At 31.6% G+C, this 22,994-nt stretch overlaps 1 protein-coding gene across 1 annotated transcript; it reads left to right on the forward strand.

Moving 5' to 3' along the window:
- The first annotated feature begins 837 nt into the window (after positions 1-837).
- On the forward strand, positions 838-22,657 carry LOC111629413 (zinc finger CCHC domain-containing protein 7-like). Its single transcript, XM_023373312.1, has 9 exons — positions 838-842; positions 929-1,647; positions 6,896-7,029; positions 7,592-7,768; positions 8,284-8,319; positions 13,643-13,732; positions 16,361-16,454; positions 22,262-22,362; positions 22,427-22,657. The coding sequence occupies exons 2-9, from the start codon at positions 936-938 to the stop codon at positions 22,649-22,651; spliced, it is 1,569 nt and encodes a 522-aa protein (XP_023229080.1). The 5' UTR covers positions 838-842; positions 929-935; the 3' UTR covers positions 22,652-22,657.
- Positions 22,658-22,994: the final 337 nt, after the last annotated feature.

Below are 22,994 nucleotides of genomic sequence, written 5' to 3' on the forward strand. Positions count from 1 at the left end.
AATTGTGGTTGCCAGGTTCCGGACACAATTGAACATATCATATATGACTGTAGCCGTTTTGATATCTGTCGAAGAAAATTGATCACCTTCCATTGCAACCGGTTGCAGGCTTGGCCGGTTCCTCTCCATGCTGTAGTAGAGGACATTGACTGTTTTAACTTACTAAAAGATTGCTTTATTCAGTGTGCAAGCCATTACGGTCCTCAATAAAACCCTTTCTGCTAGTTGCGCAAACTGTCACTGTTCCTGGCTAGGCTGTATCACTTTTCTACAGGGAATTTCTCTGAATATATGTTTTCTCATGTATATATATGACGGGTATGTTTGTGTGTATATATGGGTAAAAAAAAAATTTAATAATGATAATATTAAAACAAAAATGAAAATAATGATAATGATGATAAAATAAATGTAAAAGTCCAAAATAATCTATTTATTCATATATAAAACACAAATATAATTCATTTAAATAATAATCCATCTTAATAACTTAATATAGTATTTCCTCTCCATTAGGCAATTTCTGTCCTGCCTGTAAACAATAGAAACCAGTTCCTTTGTTTAAAATCTAGTCTCTTCGTCTTATGCCCTNTTATTTATTTTAGTTATTTAAGTTTTAGTAAAGTAGTGTTTTGATTTTTTGCTTGATACACAATCAAAAATTTGAGATCAGATTTATTTTAGCTAACTGTGATTGCTTAAATTTTTATCATTATTTAATTTGTTTGATATATAGCCTAATTGATATTAAAAACACTTGCAAAACAGAAAATCCATTAGTAGAATTTTAATTTAAGAAATACTTAATAAACTGAATGTCTTAAACAAACTTAAGTGCAAATGTAATTCAGAAGATATAACAATTTAATTAGGCTAGTAATAACAATTGTTCTATCTTTAAAAGTATAATATGACTTTTTCATTTTAGTTTGGTGATGGCATATGTATTTGATGATGATATTTTTAATGAAGATTATGCTTTAGAAGAATCTGACAGGGAACAGAGTGATGAAGACAGGATAGACAGTGATGTAGAAATTGCTCTCTATAGCCAAATTCATTTTGCACAAAATGAATCCTACGAAGTTATCCAGATGAATGCTTTTACTGATTCAAAACTCAATTTGGCTAGCAATTTTTCGGCCGCAGAATCCAAAACTTGTAATAATATAGTGCAAGGAGACATTAAAAATCCTATAACGATATCGTCGGATACATCCAGCAGTTCTGACGACATCAAAGTCGTGTCCGAATTCAAGCCCACTAGTTCTGTTGTGCCAGAAGTAATCATTTTTGACGATAAAGACAGTGTTAATGGTGAATGTAAACAGAGAAAAAGTTGGCACAATGAATTTGTTTCCATTACTTACAGCGACAATGATGAAACTGTTGAAACGCCCAAAAGAGATGACATAGCAGTCGTTAATTTTTTTCCAAATTCCCCAAACAAAAGTACAGTTTTTAATTTGAAAGAAAGATTTTACTTGAAAAGTGCAAACGCAAAGGCAAAGAATTTATCGGCATCTTTGACGAAAGATGTGGACAGTGATAGTAGTGAAGATCTTTTCAAATATCCGAGCAGCTCAAAGGATAATATTTGTATTAACGTGTCTCCTAATTCATCTGAGAATTTTGAAAGACATAATGGTAAGGTATTAAAGTTTAGATTATTATTTTCTTATGTACTTTTGAAAGCTTAAAAATTAATTTTGTCTAATTTGTTTAATTTTGCCACATTTAACAGTCTTTGTGGTATGATTTTGTAAATATTGTAGGTAAGTAAATATCTGAAAGTTGTAAAAATTTATCATTTGGTTTTTAAATAAGGCATTAGATGAGTTTTATTAATTATTTTAATAAATCAAACTTAAAAATAGACATTAACTATACAACATTTATTTTAAAAAAGTTATACTGGAATATAATTTGTTCATGCATCATATTGTCTACTGGTGATGATAAATATTTGTGATTAACCCGCACATTTTTCTTTATGTGTGGCCAGTGTCAGTTTGAAAGTTTCAAATGTAGCCCTTACGTAGAAAAAGGTTGCCCATACCTGCCCGAAGGTTTTCATATCTGATCTCGTCTTTCATCTAACTCAGATTTTGGGATTAAGGAAAGATGGACAGACAGACAAATGACAGTGGGAATTTATAGGTCTACAATTTTTTCAAATTGCAGCTCGATAAGAGGTTTTCCACCCATTACTATATAACAATGAATCTATAAGTATGACCATAAGCTGTAACTTTATAGTGTGAGGTCCTGAGCAGCAGTTTGTTTTCATTGTGATAAATATAGACCTCTAAACTCTACACACAAAAAAATTTACTGTTTCACTATAAATAAATTACACTTTTGTACAAAAGCATGCTGTATTCTATTACTTGTCTGCGTATTTTTGAAATGAATTCTAGATAGGGTAAAGCACAGGGTGTCTGAAAAGTTACTGTGCAGTGAGAAATTTGTAATGATCTTAAAGTTATACATATGGCATTGCATATGAGATCTGTAAGTTGTATGTCTCATGTTTCCAGTCTGCAGTAGATTGCAAGGATAGTAATTATGTATTTCCCTAGATAAGTAATAATTGTAATATCTATATGCAGCCTAGCATTGTCATGGTAGAGTGATTTACAATTTTCTGTTGTTCATTTTTTGGGCAAATTGTTTGAAACAATTGCCATAAAATGTTAGATAATCAATTAACGTATTTATCTTGTCATTTGGGAATACATTCATAATCCCCTTGTCCAAACTGGTCAACAAGAACAGTCATAATGTCAGATTCCAGTTCAGGAGTGCTTATATTTGAGTAAAACATAGTAAAACACCTCATTCATTCTGGTGCCTGGGTTAGGTAAAGTTTTAAAATAATACAGTAGGAATAGTATATAAATAATAGTATAATAGGAATAGTATATAAATAAAATTAAAGTCAATACAATAAATTAATACCTAAAGAGTTAGAATGGATAAGTCTCAAGACATCATCATGGAGCTAGAAGAAGGAATAAAAGAGAAACTATTCACCGTCAAAGAGTGTATAGAGGCCGCCCGCAACATGCGGACAGAACTTAAAGACAAAGCCATTCAAAGCCTGGCTGGAGTAAGCTTTCTGATCCAGGAGCTCGAGAAAAATTTTAATCAAGTCATCCAGCAGCAAAATCACCACATTGACTCCCTCCAGCAACCTGATAGAAATAACCAGGATTCTGGGACTTTAAGTCCCACAAGCCACCCCCCACCCATCTCCCCTTAAAAATAAGTTCTATTTATGTGTGTTCAGCGTGATTGTAGTGCCATCTATTTATTAAAAAAAAAAAAAAACTAACCTAGAGGTTCCCGAGGTAGGCATTAATTATAGATAGGTCACATTGGTTCGTTTTCATCCAGGCACCAGTTTTTTATAAACATTTTTGCATTCAATAACCAAATTTTCCTGCTTACTTGAACTCACATCTGTACCAACAAACACTGTACATGCCTCTTTGGTGATTGCTTGCGTCTGGTTTCTAGCCCAGTTTCGTAGCCAATTCCGTAGTACAATAGCCCAATTTAGTAGCAGACGGCATATATTTATTTCTTTTGCTGTTTCTTTTGCATTAATTCTCTTCAAATTCGCTTCAAAGAACCTTCTATTTAGAGCAAAAAAAAAAAAGTATTTGCGCCCTCTTTTGGTCGGTGTTCTTCTATCCTAAATACATTAGCATAAGACTAGTAAATTGTTCTGCAGGAGCATATTATTTCTCTGCTATTCTCATTGAACTGTTTCTGTCCTATCCCAATCATCCCCCAACAATGTTGGCAGGTTTCTCTTAACACCTTTACAGCACCCTTGCTCTGCAGGCAACACTCCCTTAAATAGTATGTATACGATTCACTCCTTCTTCACATTAAACATTAGAATACATTTTACATTTCTCATTGATAGTTCTTGGCCTCTTGGTGCTCTCAGAGCGGGAAGAGGCCTTAAAAAAAAAAAAAAAGTCATAATGTCAGACTATTTTAGTCTCTTGACAGCCACTTGCTAGTTTCTTGGTTTCACTACTACATCTCATTGACTATAATGACATTTTCAATCTTAAATGTATGTTCACTATTTTACTAAACCATGTTCTTCCATGACAAATTTCAAAAATGTTTTGCTACCTGATTCATTTTTATTGAAAATAAAAAGTATTACATTAGCTTAACATACCTGAATTAATATTGTTTTCAATAATAAAGTGTTATATGCACTCACCAGGTAAATCTAGGACTACTATCACATGAAACTTATTGCAGTGTTCCGCGACCGGTGTACCGCGGCACACTGATGTGCCGTCACATGGTGAAAGGTGTGACATGAACTTTTACATATTCTGTTAATTTCAAATTTTATTTATATATTTTTATCACAGTTGTTGTGTTTCTTATGCTTGTATTTCATTCTCTGCCGCAGCACTGATGAAATAAGATGATGTTTGTTTATTCTTTATTACAAGTCACGCATTTTTATGTATTCTAAGAAATTATATGTAAAGAAAATTTGCTCACAGGTGTTAGTGTATGTTTAATAACAATAATAATAGGTTAGTGGCATTACGTAATTCTATTAATAGTATCATATCATACGTTTTTGAGGAGAATAACATTTTGGTGTGCCGTGTTGAGTCATGGGTGTGCCGCAAGTAGAAAAAGGTTGCGGAACATTGACTTATTGCACACTTCAATGTCATGAGCACAATGGCAATGAGTCATCATGCCATAAGAAATTGCTTTTCAAACAATTTGCTTGGTATATTTCTCTTCAGTCTTGAGGCTGTATTGTTAACCACATGAGGTGAACAAGATAGGTTCATCTTCTGCAGTATCATCCATTTCTTAAATTTGTATACAAACTTTTGACCAACACTTAGAGTGACTTGGGAAGTTGAAATAGGCTTTATCTTCAAAATATCCACGGAAGAATTTGTCTTACAATACTAATTTCAGTTGTGTTTTACCATTCAGTCTAAGTAGAGCCTGACTGTTTAAGTAAAATCCGTCATCATATCTACAATTTTCTTACAATAAACTGCTATCTGTATAACTACTTAATTTTAACTCTTAATCATGGTAAGTATTTGTTTTATTTATACATATAATTGGAAATGTCCTAAGACAGTAGATTTCAATCCTCTAACAAAAATTTATCTGCAATTTAAAATAAAACAACAATTAAAATATATAACAATGATAAAATTATACAACGACAATTCATTCACTTGGGCCAGGTTTCCCTAAATGTTCAATTGTGTGAACTTTTTTATTCGGAGGAAAAGAAAACTCACAAATATCTAGACTGACATCTTAAAAAATCAATTTTTAAAATTCAGGATGGCAGTAGACTTAGTGCAAACTAGTGTTTTTACTTAGAATCGTGCGATTTACATTTGAAAATGTAACATGTTGTTAAATATTTTTGTTAACTGCCAGCCTTAATTTGAAATTGCTGGTCAAACTGACCCAATGATGACTGGGTGGCAACTCTATTGTCACTCTATCTCCCCTAAAATGGAGACAATTAGTACTCTGTGGTTGTATAATCATTGCTCTGACTAAACAAAAGAAAAGTCTGCCAAGACAGACATCGCCTTGTGTATGGGACATTATGTAGTCTCTGCTTTGTCAACATCAAAGTTTCAAATAAACTAATACTTAATTGTTAATATTGTAATTTAAAAGATTTTAAATCTTTGATTGAAACAAATAATTAATTTATTATAAATTATAAATAACTCATACCAAATTATTAAGTTCTGTAAAGAATACATTGATGTAGTCTTTTATAATGCAAAAAATCATAATGTAATAGACATTTCACCGGACTTGCATACTCAGCATTACAGAAAAAATAACCTGTGGAATATAGGTAGGTGGTAATGGGAAGTATATATACGTGATGCATCACGTGTTTCTCTTGGAGTATTCTAATGTGATCCAGTAATTATGGTCAAAATATTTTATTCTTTCTTTAAGTTCAGGTAAGCCTAATGTGACACAAGCTATGTTAGGATTATTAGTCTATGAAAAATTATTAAATTTATTTAATAAAAAATAAATTGAATTTTCTGTTAAATAAATTTTTGTTGACTTTATTAACCTGCCATTATTCAAAGGTGAATGCTGCACTCACCTTTCATTTTCAAACATTTGTAACTCTGGCTTCTTGGAAGTTTTGTGGCCAAACTCTTGTCTATCTTTCTATCCAAGTATCCCCTTCAACAAGATACTAGAATTGGAAATAATAGTCATCACTAACGTTTTCAGTGCTGCCTTTGTTTCAGTCATGTTGGACAAGTTAGTGCGGCGTTCACCTGCAAGTAATCCTGTGTCTTTTTTTGAAGTGGTACAATTCTAATTGCAAATTGATATTGTATATGTGTACTGTCATAAAATGTGATAAAATGTTTTTGAAATGGTCTGATGAGGAGTCTGAGGAAGAAAATATAGGTTCTTTCCTTGCAGACAATGCGAGTGAGAATCTCCATACTAAAATCCTGGAAGTGTTGAGAAAGAAATCAGATCCTCCACAGGTAACATCAGTATCAAGAGAAAAATATGCATATTGCCCAAAAAAGAAGAATAGGAAAACAGTATCCAAGAGTGTAACATCTCCACAACTCCATCATCATGTTAGCAATCTGTAGTTGTATGTAACCATTTTGTTGTAGGTAGGGGGCAGACAACACCCATTCTCTTCTAGAAATTTTCTGAAGAGTATTGAAAGTGTCACGGGTTGTCTGCACAAAATTATAGTAATCATAAACTAATAAAATTTATAATTATTTACTTTGAAAAATGTTACTTTATATAGCTGAATAAATCTGAAACAAAATTAATGACAATAATTAATCTTTTTTTACAGATAAGTTGTGGTATGTCAGTAATCAAGATCTATATCAGTCACAGACGTCGCGGTATTACAATAAAACTGCTTACGTAGTGTGTTGTATATGTTTGGAAAGAGGACATAGGATGAGGGATTGTACAAAATCTAAGGTAATTAGTATATATTTTTGAATATTGTTGTCATCTCTGCATTTTAATGACTTCTTCTATTTTCTCCCTGTGGGATTGTAGAGAAATGCAGACTCAGTATCCTCTCATCTCACATTCTTACAAATTTATTTGTATTTATTGACTCTAAGTATAATTTATTTCTCAATAGTTATAGAATTGGGAGTCTTTTGATTGATTACATTTAAAGATTACATTTCTTATGCTTATATTTTTGAATATATAAGTTTCAATCTGATTTTTTGTTGTATGTGTATGACAATGTAAACAGAATTGCAGCTAATAAACGCTCAGAAGTTTTCCAAATACATTTTATAAAAAATGCAATAAATATACTTAAAGAAAACAAATTATTCTATGTATTTTGTCTCCTTAATTAATAATAAAAGAAGCAATGAATTTCAGTATATTAGGACTGCATGTAGATATAAGGAGAACAAAAATCAAGATGGGGGGAAAAAAACATTTTTGCTTCAAAGAAGTGTTTTGAATGATTTCACATTTTATTTTTATAGCCCGAACTAAAACTTTCAAAACTTTTCAGAAAGAACCCACATGTTATCTTTGCGGCTATTCCGGTCATATTGGGAGAAAATGTCCGAGGAGAAGTTGCGAAATATGCTTTTCTCTCAAGCACAAGACGAAGAAATGTAAAGCCCATATAGAAACAGAACTAGAGCAAACATGTAAATTATGTCAGCTTCCAGGACACACAAAATTTGTACGATTTCTTTAAATATATTTAACAATAGTCTTATTTATTTTAGTTATTTAAGTTTTAGTAAAGTAGTGTTTTGATTTTTTGCTTGATACACAATCAAAAATTTGAGATCAGATTTATTTTAGCTAACTGTGATTGCTTAAATTTTTATCATTATTTAATTTGTTTGATATATAGCCTAATTGATATTAAAAACACTTGCAAAACAGAAAATCCATTAGTAGAANCTTCAAAGAACCTTCTATTTAGAGCAAAAAAAAAAAAAAAGTATTTGCGCCCTCTTTTGGTCGGTGTTCTTCTATCCAGATTCCATATGTTCGCTATTCTTTTTTCTTTGTTTGCATTTGTAAAATATCTGAAGTTTGGTTTCTTACTTGAAAGCGTTAATATAAAATTTTTATTTATTTATTTATTTTAGTTTTAAAAAATATGCTAAATTCACTTAAAATATCTATGCAAATTTTATTTTAAAAAAACTTATTTTAATAACTAATATATTTATTATTTTTTTTTAGAATTGCCCAGATTTTTGGAGAAGGTACCATTTAACAGTGAGTTTGGTTTATTTGGTAATAGTCATAGATATAAATAATAGATGATTTACTTGTTTCCGGTGAAGCAACTGAATCATCATCTTCATCACCTTCAAATTAGTTTTAACACGTCATGGAATAATCTATGTCTTTTGATAGCTAATTGAATTTTGGACTACCCCATTATTATTTATGTTATGATAATTAAAAATGTCCGATATAATAGTACGGTGGTTACATTGTTAATAGTTTATATTGACAGAGCTTAAATTGGATTCATTTCTTTGGTTTAAGCATCAAAACAATGTATTTCTGACCTGTATTATTATTTATTAAATGTAAAACTTCATTAGCCAATAAATTTCTTCAAGCAGCCATTTTACAAAACATTAATATTAAACAATGTGTGCCATTTAGCAGTGGAAATGATAATTTTTCATTAAATGTACTTCCTACATTGATTATAGACAAGTCTAAGCAGTGTTTGTATGGGATTTGTAGCAGTCATGAAAAACCTAAAATTTCATTGATTTAGAAAATACAATTTCATGACATTTTTATGGAGATTGCTACCTCATGTTAAGGTTACATGTTTTATTCAAAATAATTGTTTAATTGACGCAGCAGAAGTGCAAAATTTCATTCGTGTGTGATGTGTTTAGGAGTTTACTGACATATCCAACTTCGCAGGATCAAAGGCAGCATTCAGAAACTAGTTTTGTTGGAGACTGAGTGCTTCTTTTCTGAACAGATTAGTCTATTCAGAGTTCAGCGTTTATTGAGTGCTCAGTGAATGGGCATTAAAAATAATTCCTGTCTTATGATGGGTAGGCACATGTATTTTTGATGACATGCTGATCAGAGATGCCAACCACTATAGATTTTTCATAGTTTCTACAGAAGATATGTTTAAATTATTGACTTTACGATTACTTTTTGAAAATTACAGAACAATCTTTTATACTCTTAAATAACTATGCTGATGCAACAAGTGGCAACAAAATATGTATGCTAACACATGCATGTTAGTTAACATTTTGTCCACATAGAACTGCTAGTATGTCAAATCTCAAACCAATCTGTGCATTTATATCAATAACGTGAAATGTACAGACAGTGAGTGCTTCCAGTTTGTAAGGATCTTTCTAAAAATTGTTCATGTACACAACTGATTCACACAGTCATGCTGAAACTGGTCTAAAAATGTTGCATGCCCTTCTAACATTATGATTTGGCACTGGAAATGCTGTAGCAAAAAGAACAGTGTGTTCATGTGTAGATAAAATGACAAATTTTGTCAATTATATGAATTTTATTATATCAAATGAGAAATATTAATTTAAACTTTTAAGAAATGCTTATGATAAAGTATAAATTTAATTAGAAAAAAAATCCAAAATTAATGATTTTTGTTCTTAAATCACACACACTACAAAAATATCCAGACACCTATAAGATTTAAGAGGTTTTTAGTTATAACTCATTCATCACATGAAATTGTAAAAAAATAATGACAGATCTGAAATCCTCAGACTTTTCTATGCCAGAAAAAAATATTTACATATACAAAAAGCATTGATCAAATCAAAAAAATATAATTTTATTTAAAACATTGACAATTTCACATCACAAAAATATCCGAACATAGGAAATAAATAATGAAAAAACAAAATTTTATACCTTTAATTAATAATGAGTTGAACCTCTTATTGTCCTAATTACAGCTTCTAGGCACTGATTCAACCAATTTTTTTTGTATGTTAAATTCCAAACTCTAGTGGTGATGTTTTAAGATGAATTTTTTGTTATTGATTCTGTTCTGATGGTCCATTCATTGTGATCCCATAAATGCTCAGTCGGGTCAAGGTCGGCCAATTGTGAAGGACGGGGAAGCACTTTTATATGGTGCACATCAAAAAACTCTTTGACTGATTTCACAGTATGCTTTGGATCATTGTCATGCTAGAAAAAACCCTCGCTTTAATTTTAATTTTCTTACTGATTTCTGAACATCTTCATTTAAAATCTGTTTATACACATGTTGATTGAAATTTGTTGATGGAATAATGAGAGTTCCAGAACCATTTGCAGACATACAACCCCAAACTAGCACTGAAGCGCCTCCATATTTCACTGTATGATACAGGTTTTTGACTTTTAGAGATTCTTCAGATTTTCTCTATACTTTTAAGTGACCATCTTAACCAAAACCATTGAATTTGGATTGATCTGACCACAAAACAGTTCCAGAATGTTATTGGTTTTGCATAAAACTCTTTTGCAAACTTTAACCTTTTGTACTGATTTTCTTTGGCTGGTAAATGGTTTTTTTTTCTTAATTACACAACTTTTTTATATTATAACCACTTTTTCTTAAAATTCTCACAGTTTCTGCAGATGTTCATACTCCAAATTCTACCGAAGTCTCAGCAGCAAGCTTAGAAGCTCGTATTTGTGAATTTTTCTTCACTTTTCTGACAATGGCACATTTATATCTCAAGGGAAATATTTTAGGGTGCCCATTTTGAGCCTTATTAACTACACTGTTTGTTGTTCTGAATTTCTTAATTGTATCTTGTATTGTGGACTCCGATTTTCCATACAGATTTTCCCATTTGCCACTCCTTAATAACGAGTTCTTTAACAAGACTGATACTTCTTTTCTCATGGTAAACAATGAAAACAAGAGAATTAATCAAACGAATACTTTAACTAACTTGCTGATGAAAATTGTTGGAGACAGTTTTATGCAAATGATCTGACACTTTATCATTTATATCCTCTGTCTGGATACTTTTGTGACATAGTGTACATACATGTTCATGGTAGCCTATTGAAGATAAGTCAATGTAATATGCTTTTAGGCACAATTCTTTCTATTTTTACAAATTCTTTGATTCTGGTTGGATTATTTAGTCATATTTTTCAAGACTTGCTTTGATATTAGGTCAATGACACCTTACTACAATCCAGACAGGAACCCCCTTTTATTGCTTCCAGAATGGTCAGCTTGGGTAAGATCAGTACAAAAAGACAAACCTTATGTTAATATGTGAAAAAACTTCAAGTTGAGTAGTGTGAGGAAATGTGTTATTACAGTGGGAAAGTGTCACATTTACATGAGAAAAATCAAGATCCACTGCAAATTTAAAGACAATTTTATGGCCACAGGTGCTGGTTTTCTGCAGATAAAAATAATGAATGAGAATTCTTGAGCAGAAGTAACAAAGGCACACAATCACAATTACAAAGAACCTGAGTGTGTGGCAAAGCCAATAAATAAAAATTCCAAAGAAGCAAAATTACTGTAGCTTTTACATATTATAATAAAAAAGAGAAGTTTTTGTAGTCCAGAGGGCATATTGTTTAGGTTTTCCAGTCAGTGAAATTGCAAAATGTATGCAGTTGAGTGCATCTAAATCATCATATATAACTAGTCTTGGATTTGCACCAAATTTTCAAACTAAAAGCTGTGTTAAAGAGTGCTCATGATTTTGTTTTGGGGAGGTATTAAAGTGTATTGCCTAGAAATTGCAGATGGATTTGCTTATTATTTTACATGACACAACAGAGTTGCAACGTGTAATCAGAACTCTGTATTTTTTAGAAGAAGCACGGCACAGGACCCCATACCAGGATTTATCAATGCCTTTGTAGGAATTGAAGTGGGTAGTGTGTTGCAAATCTTTACAAATGATCAAAATGTGAAGTAGAGTATCTTTTGAAAAATGAAAGGTAAAGTTTAAGAAACCATCATTGCTTTCTTTAGAAGCAAATGTAGAACATACTAGCTTTTGGTATCTCTTAACAGAAAGATTTGCTTAAGGTGTTTTCGTGAATGAACTGATAAGGGATTCATTGACGCTATGGATTCGGATGCCATTTATTGGACTATTAAGTATAATATCTTGACTCGTGGGTACCTAAACGTTTAGTATTTTAATATTAATTTAATGCAAATGTGTATATACCCAATAATATTAAACAGAAAAAATAAATATACTTAATAAAAATCTTTGTTTTAACGAATGTACAATGTCGCGGCTCAGTAAATACATCAAAACTGAAATGAAAATCAGTCTAGCGTAGGGAAAATCGGGGAATTACACCTCGAAACGGCGAATTGCGCAGCGGCGTTATTGTGAACCGGTGTAAACCGAGGGCTACCTGTACAAAGAATTTTGTATTATTGCTATGTTATAAAATTAACAATTTTGCCATAAGTACAGAACAAGCTTTAAATCTATATTAGGGCACTGGAAGTTTTTGATGTGGAAAATTCATGAAAATTTACAATGACAAACTGCTACAAACCCAGCTATTTAGAAAATAACTCTTGTTATCAAACTGGTATTTAAAAATTATTGTATAAATGTTAATTTCTAAGAACCAATGTAATAATGGTATTTGTAGATAGTATAGAAACAAGATGCATTCCTACTTGGAGTGTCCAAGTTTAATTCTGAGCTCTGGAAATTTTTGTTTTCAGACTGCTCGGGCTATGAGGGAAATTTGTACAGCAAAACATAATCAAACAACTTTCCATTCAGCTGATTTCCCTCAGATAGATCAAGTCAATTCTGTGTTTAGAGTTATATTACATTCTCATTTTGTGATCTTAGTCTTGAGTTATTGAAGGAACAATACAGAAGTGTCAAGAATTTCATGTGGCACGAACTCATTTGGCATGCTGAACGAAGTTATATCCTGCAATATTTCAAATACATACCAGTGTAAATTTTTGTCATATGTCTCATTTAATTTTAATGTGTTTTATGCAGATAACTTTAACTTATATTAATGATTTTTCAACTTTATAATTTTGTCAGTGATTCTCCTGCATCCATCTGAATTTCAATACACATGGTGTCTGAAAAATTATTGTGCAATGGAAAAGGTTTAAGTAAAGTTTTATTAAAAATTTTACATGTGATACTGCAATTTCTCCTACAGCAAATGCTAGAAATGTTCTTTAGAGGCTCCAAAATCGGGAGTGAGGTCCAGAGATCTAGCAGGCCAGATTCCATGGGGGATTATGAATCTACAAAGAAGTTTTCCAAAAACAGAACATCTGTGAGCAAGCAGTGACACCATTATGCAGGACATATGACTTATGGGTCTTGTAAGCAATGCTGTACCTATAACTTTAATCTTGTTACAAATTTCTCATTGCACGGTAATTTTCTGGACACTGTAGAATAATTGTACAGATTGCATCCTTAGAATGTTTGTTCTTAAGTTTTTCAACCACCCTTTTTTATATATATAGAAAAGTATATATATTTTTACATTTTTTCTATAACATATAAATTTAAATAATTATATATCATTTCTATTACAGAGAGAGAATAAATGTATCGTTCAACGTGAAAGATCTGTAAACAACAATGCATATTGTTACAATTGTGGGAAAAAAGGGCATTTTGGATATGTGAGTTAAATTATTATTGAATTAATTATTCATTACTTTGTAAAACTGTAATTTCCTAAGATAACATTCCTTCTTGTAACCTGTTAGAAATTGAATAACTCTTTTAGGTTAAATGTACATTTCATTCTTGTCCAGCAAACATTGTAGTATCAAAACTTTCACCTTTATACTAGAATATTTTAATTATGAGCTGTCATCAGGTGTTCTATCTTTCGGATTTAGAATTACCCAAATTCTCTGAATATGTTCAAATCGGATTTTGAAACTGTCAAATCAATAATCATCACGGCAAATGAGTTTTCTTTTCTTTTCTTTTAATTTGTTCCAATCCTTTTTTTGATGGCTTACTGCAATGCTGTTAGGAAAGTTTCCATGTCTTTGGCATTTAATATTCATTTTGAAGGTACAACAATAACAGTGAAATTGGAGGAATTCATAAGAGGTCACAATGGCAATAAACAAAGAAGAAATTGAGATACGGTAGAGCGTAGTTTATCCGAATCAATTGGGGACTGGGGTTGTTTGGATAACTTATTTTTCGGATAATCAATTATGTACAAAAAAATATATTAACCTATTCCAGGTTGAAATTTTTCTCTGTTGCGTGTCACTTTGCATTGAATTTTTGTCGATGTTAAGCCTAATGTAAACTTTTTAAAATAATAATCGTGGCTATTGTATCATTAAAAATGATTTCTTTATTTTTTACAAATGAAATAAATATATTGAAAAATATAAAAACCAAAAAATATATACTTTAGAAGTTGATCTAGTTGATCATCAAAAATGTTCGATTCAGCACGATACACAGTCCTCAGAAAAATACCACACAAAAATGCCAGAGCTGCCAGCTAAAACACACATACCAACAAAAAAAATATTGGAGTAGCCAAAGATTGCAGCGCCACAGCACTTGCGAAAATTTAAATTTGCCGACTGAAATGCTTTCAGATAAATGACGCTCTACTGTATTTAAACATAAGCAGTGGTAATTCTGAATATCTCATTTGAAAGACACTTACATAGTGTGCAAAATTTCAGGCTTTTTTGTAAATGGGTTGCTGAAAAGTGCAAAAATTGTCAAAAAAAACTATATTTTCTTCATCCAGCACTGCAGATACTCTGAGAGAAAAAACTACTGGGTTTAGAAAGCTCAAATTTAAAACTAAAGCCTTTCTCATTATCAGTGAGGGGCTTGCAAAAGTTCCAGGTCAATGTTTGTGAGTATTCCTCATAGGGCTATTTTACTTTTATTACTTAATTCCATCGGCACTCTGCAACATGATTGCTGCTGACCAAACTGTAGAGTATGTCATTGTCTTAGGTCTTGATGTAATATCACAATCATTAACCAATAACATCTGAGATATAAAAAAAAAATTATAACTTAGATGACAGTAGAATTTCTTTTTGTAGATAAGCTTGGTGTTTTGAAGCAGTAACCACAAAATATTTGCCTGTATTAATGTTTTTTTAATATTGAAAAATTTGTAAGATAAAACATTACACTGTCATCTAAATCGCCATAATTTTATATTTGGCTTTTTTTTTTTTACATTTCAGATGTTTTTGTTTGGATTTAAGTGTCATATTATTAGATTAATTTCAACTGGACTACTAAATGTTTTCTGTATTTACTTGTGAGCACTATATTGGCGTTTCTTTATTGCTACACTTATTACACCACTACAGGACATCAGATTAGCCTTAGAAAATCACTTTATTATTTCAAAAAGAATGCATTTTGGACCTTAAGTCCCACTTGTTGTACAATAAATAATTATGAAATTGTTGTTAGCACATTTACAAAAAGTACAATAAAATTATGATGATTGGTAAAACAACTGATAAAATATTGATTACAGATCAAAATTTCCAGGAGTTTGATTTAACGTGCCAATTTAACACTTAGAACATAAAAATTAAACAAGCAGTAAAACAAAAATTATACATAATAAAGGCACTATTAGAATTTATTATTCTATTTTATTGTTTTAATAGTGTCTTTTATTATGTATATTTTTTGTTGCATCCTTGTATGAAACAAAGTATAATTTTATTATTTTTAAAAAAAATTATGAAAAAAATCTTATCCTATATTCATAACAGTTCTATAGAACATATTCTCTATAAAGAAGACAAGTAATCACCTAATTTAAGTAAATGATAAGTTAATGGATTCATAAAAATTAAAAGTAAGTGAAGAAATTTATCATCAATATGGGGTATTAGTTTATTAAGTATAAACAATTGTGTAAAACACACTACAATAAATAGTTGATTATTTATTTAGATAATTTTGATACATAACTAATTTTGTAATTCAGGATATTTTTGTCTTGAAGTGATTTTCTTAACTTGTAGAGGCTGACAGACATCTAAACATTGAAATGCTCTTTAGAATTGCTGTCAGTTTGCTTTGAAGAATCAAAATGAAGGGATTGAAATTTCGTAACTTTCCAAACACTGGGGTTTGCAAATTTTTTTGAGTATTGCTGTAACTTAAAATATATTTCTTGTTTTGCAGTTAAACAATGCAAATAATTAGCAAGTTAGTGTTTAAATACTATTGCATCTTGCATGCAGGAATAAGTCTAACCTAATTAATTATTATTTCAAACTTTTCAGCAATGCTACGAACTGAGAATGGAGAGAATGTTCCCCACCATTCCCTTTATTATGAGTTACAAAAATCCATTCAAGAAAGGCAAACAGGAAGCAGGTAATTATATTTTATCAGCACAATTAAGTCATAGTCAATCAAATTAGAATTTTTCACTCAACTGATAACATTGTGCAAAGTATTACAGTATAATCAATATAGGAGAACCCCAAAATTCTTACAATAAGTGGATTTTACTTTAATTATTAATGATTGAGAATGGACTAGTCAAATTTACTATTCTAACAAGTTTTAGTTTAATAAAATGACAAAAACTGGACAAAAGTTAAAAATAACCATGCTGAGACAATTTCTAACTTTGAATTCCTGTTATCTACAAAATTCAACAAAGAATACTAAAAATTCTTTTGTGCAACAAATATGTTTCAGTCAAGTGTTTTAGTCACTTCAAATAAACTAAGACTCCTTTCTAAATACAAGCATACTCTTATTCATGAAAATCATGTGTTTTTATGTTTCTGAAGCACACATCCTGTTGCACTGCTCTGTCAGTGATTAGTCACATGGTTTCATTTATATGAGGGCAAGTCAAAAAAGAGTGCCTAATAAATCCATTCTATTCTCAGAGTCCAAGTTGATATGCCTTTTTTTTGAAGTAGTTTCCAATGAGTTGTATGCACTCAGCAGCCAGTCCTGGAAGACCTGCCGGAACCCATCTTTTGATATCGTCCTTAGAACTACCTCTGATTTCTTCAGAACAGCAGTTGTTGAGCAAAAATACTGACCTCATAGCTCCAATTATGGATGAGGGAACAAAAAGAAAGTCATGAAGCAAGGCCTGGATTGTATAGAGGGTTTGGCAAACATTTGATGTTTTGTTGGTTCAAATGTTGGCAGTGTGGGTGTTTCCATTGTTATGATGTAGGCCAATGTTTTTCAACCTTTTTCATTGAGTGGCACCCAATTGAAAAATAAAAAGTTGTGATACCCTTCACCAGCAGTGGATCTAGAATCTGAATAAGGGGGGGGCTAATGGGGCAGATGAATTTTTTGTAAAAACGAATATTATGCACAATACTGGGTGGGGTCCAGGTAGGGGACTCCCTCCTTGGGAAGAAAAATTTTTAAAATTGACAGTTTGAAGTAGCATTTTAATGCAAAAAAAAGCATTTCTAAGTGTTCAAAATCAAAATTTAAGTCCATTGAATTCTGTCGAAATACCTACATGTAAAATAATAGTCTCACTATTGTTTTTTATTATCAAATTACACAAAGATGCATAAATACTTACGTAATAACAACTTTAATTAATGCACAATCTGAGCTTGGCATGATGCACAAATTTTTTAAATTCTGGGCGGAATATTGGAGAGAGAGACACTCATTTCTTCTTCGATCGTTTGCAAATGTTCTCTTTTATTATTTTTGATGGACGTAAGAGTTGAAAATCCAAATTCACACAAATATGAAGTTGAGAATTGCAATAATATTGTGAGAGCTCTTTTAGCTAATTAAGGATACTCTGGTTTTATGTATATCCAAAATTCATTAATATTCAATTCCTCATATTTCAGTTTTAAATTGCTATCATTCTTTAAATCAATTAGTGCTTCTTGCTCTTCAAGATTTATCTTTACTTCATTAATGTCCACAATGAATGGATTTCTTATTCAATCATAATCCTCAATACGTAAAAAATGAAAGTAGTGACTTATATTATTGAGTAAGAGGTATTATTTTAACATTTGTCATAATAGAAAAATGTTTAAACATGCTTACACTCCCTTCTTTTACTTCTCTTAACCATAAATTTAATTTATCTTGCAAACTCTATTTTGTCAGCTGAAGACGAAATTTCTTCTTCTTTGCCTTGCATACTTGTATTTATTGTACTCAATATTTCAAATAGGTCTACCAAGTATGCTAATTTGTTGCACCAATCATGACTAACAAACAGGTAACAAAATTCTTTTGTCTTCCATATTAAAAAATAAATTCAGTTTCATTTCTCAATTGAAATACACGAGTTAACACTTTTCCACATGATAGCCATCTGAATTCTGTGTGCAGCAACAGATTAACATTTTGCCCCAACCTCTTCACATAAAAGCGGCAAATAGGCGTGATTTAAGTGGTCTGCTTTTTATGAAGTTTACTACTGCATCCAATACAGATTTTATGTCAATGTTTAGGGTTTTTCCTATAAGGACTTCACAGTAAAGAAAACAACGTGTTGTTATAATATTAATGTTACATTCTTTAACCAAGGAAATAAACCCCTTTATCGAACCAACCATGGAAAGTGCACCATCTGTACAAATTCCAATATATGATTCCCACCTTAACTCATGCATTTCTAGATAGCAATTTACTGTATTAAATATAACTCGGCCTGTAGTAGTTTTCTCAAGTTCCTTACAACACAAAAATTCATTTACTATTTTTTCATTATGGATAAATAGAATGAAAACAAGAAGTTGGGTTATATTGGCTATATCTGTTGACTCATCGACTTAATTGTAAACATATCGCTTTTTTAATGGCAGAAATTACATTTTCTTCTATATCTCGTCATTTTATGTATCAGTACCGAACATTGTCTTCACTATAGCAATATACAGGACGGCAAAATTACTTTTTCTGCTTCAGTACGTGGTTTCATATTTTTCGCAATTATTTTGGCAACTATTTCTGGGCTTTTACAAAAAATGGTAAAAATATCTGATAAAGTTGCGGATTGTTTTTCTTCAGAATTTAAACATGTTTCAAAATAAGATCTAGGCTTGTCCGAATGATGTATGTGCTTCTTAAATAAATGTCTTTTTAATTTACTAGGTGCCATTGCTTCGCTAGCCAGCGTATCACCACAAACTGCACAATTTGGCTTTAGAGAGTCTTTATCCCCGCACCATGTGAATCCCAAATTTAAATAACTGTCTAAATATAGGTGCACCTTCTTCTTAGCATTTCAAACAGCATGGTTTGAAGATTGTGAAGATGAAGCAGTTACTTCTCCACTTGAAGTTTTCCTATTCTCACTCAAGCAGTCATCTTGATTTAAACTTTTCTCACTCTCATCTGTAGAATCTTTACGTTGTTTTTTCTTAATGAGAAATTTGTCCATTCCTAAAAATAAGTAAATAAATAATTATTATTTTGGGCCCAAGAGTAATATATGGTACTGCCTTTTTTGGTCAATGGTCAATCAAATAAAAAAATTTAAAAATGCCTAAAGGCCCTAAACTTTGCGACACCCCAGTTAAAAAACACTGATGTAGGCACTAACCAGATGGACAAGTTAGGCCTTTTTGTCTGATAGTTTTTAAGATCATGGCCAAACATGTCATAAGATACTGCCCAGTAACCATTGTATGCAGGGAAACTTCATGTTGGTAGATTATTCCATGGTAGTTGAAGGAAATCACCATTACTTTCCCACAGATCAAACAACCTTCTTTGACCATGGGAAATGTGTATTGCACCATCAAACATTGAACGTGTGCTGTATTCTCTATATAAACCATCATCTTGTTCCATGTGATTTCAGATGAGGATAAAAAGTAAAGTCGGAGCTGCAGAGCCAATGTTTCGGCTCAACAACTGTTCTGAAGATGATGTCGAAAGATGGATTCCAGGACTGGCAGACACATTGGGCCATGTGCATACAACTCAATGGAAACTACTACAAAAAAAATGCCATATTTTATGAGTAATAAATTCATTCTCACTCTTTTGACTCACCCTCATACAATAAAGGGAATCCCCTTGTATTTATCTACAGTAGTGGCATTGTTGCCAATTTAAGAACTCTAAATCATGTTGCCTACTGTTTTACCCCTTAAAATTAAAGTAAAATTTTTTATTTTCGGTTGCATGTTCCCCTATCCCTATTTACTCTGTTAAAATGACCTCATTTAATGCTGTTTCATTTAGCACTTTGTCGTCTAGAAATGCATCCCCCGCATTAAGTGGGGTCTTATTGTACTACTATTTATTGTATACATACTAACCATACAATAAATAGTAGTACAGTAAGATCCCGCTTAATGCGGGGGATGCATTTCTAGACGACAAAGTGCTAAATGAAACAGCATTAAATGAGGTCATTTTAACAGAGTAAATAGAGATAGGGGAACATGCGACCGAAACTAAAAAATTTTACTTTAATTTGAAGTTATTTTTATATTAATTTGTACAATAATATAACACATAAAATGAACTTTACATTTCTGTGTGCATATGTTTATGTCATGAAGGTCCTGACTTTTCTGAAATTCTTCTTTTTTTGCAATAGTCATGAAGTTTTATTTGTCTCTTTCTTTTTTTTTCCTTCATTGAGCAAATGTCAGTAGCAGAAGATTACATCCAAAATGCCTCGTTTTGCTTTTGCACTCCTTTCAAAATCTAGATCATTCTCTACAATTTGATCAACAATTTTGGTTATTGTTACCAAACTTTTACTAAGGAAATTTGTAGAGAAATTTTTTGGGTTCTTTGTTTCCAGAATCTCTATTTTCCAGTTCTACATGGATTTCTTGTTCTGCCATTTCTTGAAAGTCGTTGTTGACAAGACTCACCAGAAACCTGTGGTAACTTTTCAATAGCCTGTTCGTCTACATCTCCTAGTCCTGCTGTATCGATTAGATTGAGTTTGATCAGCCTAACGATACAGCGATAGGCTCTTCTTGTTGAGAATTCTTGGATATCTTCAGCCATAACTTCTTCCACGCTTCTTTCGTGCATTTATCAGTTAATTTTTGCCAGGTGAAGTTGATATTGCATGTGACAGCCATGATGTTATATTTTTTTCCAAAATTGCACCAAACAAACATAGATTTAAAGAAAGTATACCTTTCTGCCACATTTTTCTGATTGGTTTGTGTTCGTAAATAATCGTATTATGTATGGATCAATAAAATCCATCCATTTTTTTTAATGCCATGATAATTTAAATCAGCACAAATTTTGAGCTTCTTTTTTGGCTTCGAGCAGACAGTATTAAGCAAGGCAGCGTTAAGCGGGGCCTTACTATATAATGGATAGGATCAGTCTTTACAATGGTTAAACTGTATATAAGGACAGCACAAAAGTACTGTACCCCATATAAGGAGAAGTCAGTTAAATTTTGAATGAAGATAACTTAAGCAATGGAAGCAACAATGTGCTACCAGATGAGACTGATGACAGTATTCATGTCTCAAATTATGAGATCCAGAAAACAGTAAATGAGAAAGTTGCAGAGCACCATCAAATTAGTACAAAATGGCATTGTCTATTACTGTGAAATGTAAATAGAAGGCTGATCTGTACTTGCCTACATATACTGTTAGGTTGGTCCATTTGAGGACGGGTTGTAGCACCACCAGTCTCTCTTAGCTGTCGATACAGCTCAAATGGTCCATGTATCTTCCCTAGCATTTTATTTGACATGGTTTCCCATGATAGCCTATTAGCCTGATGAACAATACAAACTTGGGCATGGCAACATGCAAATGATTATCTGCAAGAATGGTTACAGCACATTTTGCATGTGTACTGTTCATTAGGGCATAGAGTTTCCATGAAATGTTTCCTACTAACTAATTTGTGACAACTTTCTTTTTTCTGTTTTTCTCATGGTTTCCAAGATAGGAACATCAACTTCCAAATTTTATCACCAGGTCACTGCTATCAGTCTCATTTGGTAATGCATAGTCACTTTACTATACAAATATCTCACTTCTGTAGCTTTGGATGACTTACAGAACTTTGAATGCACAAAAACAAACACAGTTAACTAACCTTTTAAGCCACTCTTGATTTTCGTAATATCTAAAAATAATACATCAAATTTAATTTTCTAGCAATTGGTGTATTTGGCAAATTAATAATGTAGCTCACATGTAGCTTATTTTGTTTTTTTATAGATAGAACAAAAGAATTGGTTAAAAAACATAAAAAGAAAAAGAGAAAGAGAAAATCAAAACATTCGAATAGTGACAATTCTACATTGCAGACGGACAAAACGGTAAGTCCTAAAAAGTGCCTACAGAATGTTACGGATTTAATAAATTTACTCCACGTGCCCAAAGAAGAAGCAAAGAGTCAAAAGAAGAGATTTGGTGTATAGGAAGAACAGACACTGTGTCAAAAACCCAGCAGAAAGTGACTTGAATTTTGAGGCCCGTGACTCAGATTTGCAAGAACGTGGCCACGTTTGTGACAGAAGAAAACATCTAAGGACAGTTGTGAAAATTTCTTCTTCTAGATTTACTACATTGTATAATTTTATTTATGTAAATAAATTAAAAACTTGACAATTTTATTTGCTGTTCTATTTTTTATTTCTTACTGTATATATTTATATAAATAAAACACAATTTTTGGTTTTGAAGGTAAGGAAAATGTCACTCCCAGTTTTATATATTGGCATTTTTGAAATAGCCTGTAAGTAGTATTAGTTTAAGTTAGAATATGCTAATGGAGATCTAAAATTCCAGTTGTGTAACATTTTATACTTGGATTAGACAAATCAGTAATTGATTTAACTAAACTCTTGTGTGGGATGCAAGTGAACTTCACAGGCTTATGGGGTAGCAGCCTTTAGGCCTACTGAGTACCAATATACTCAATAACTGCCAGTACACTATGTAGTATTAT

The sequence above is a fragment of the Centruroides sculpturatus genome, unplaced genomic scaffold, assembly GCF_000671375.1.
Source record: "Centruroides sculpturatus isolate CEXI.00-Female unplaced genomic scaffold, Cexi_2.0 scaffold581, whole genome shotgun sequence".
NCBI lineage: Eukaryota > Metazoa > Arthropoda > Arachnida > Scorpiones > Buthidae > Centruroides > Centruroides sculpturatus.

Bases quoted from the DNA above. Each gene is read 5' to 3' on its own strand.
- LOC111629413 (XM_023373312.1), top strand. From the start codon at position 936: ATGGCATATGTATTTGATGATGATATTTTTAATGAAGATTATGCTTTA. The intron at 8,320-13,642 runs GTGAGTTTGGTT...TTTCTATTACAG, and splicing joins GGAGAAGGTACCATTTAACA to AGAGAGAATAAATGTATCGT. The intron at 16,455-22,261 runs GTAATTATATTT...GTTTTTTTATAG, and splicing joins GAAAGGCAAACAGGAAGCAG to ATAGAACAAAAGAATTGGTT.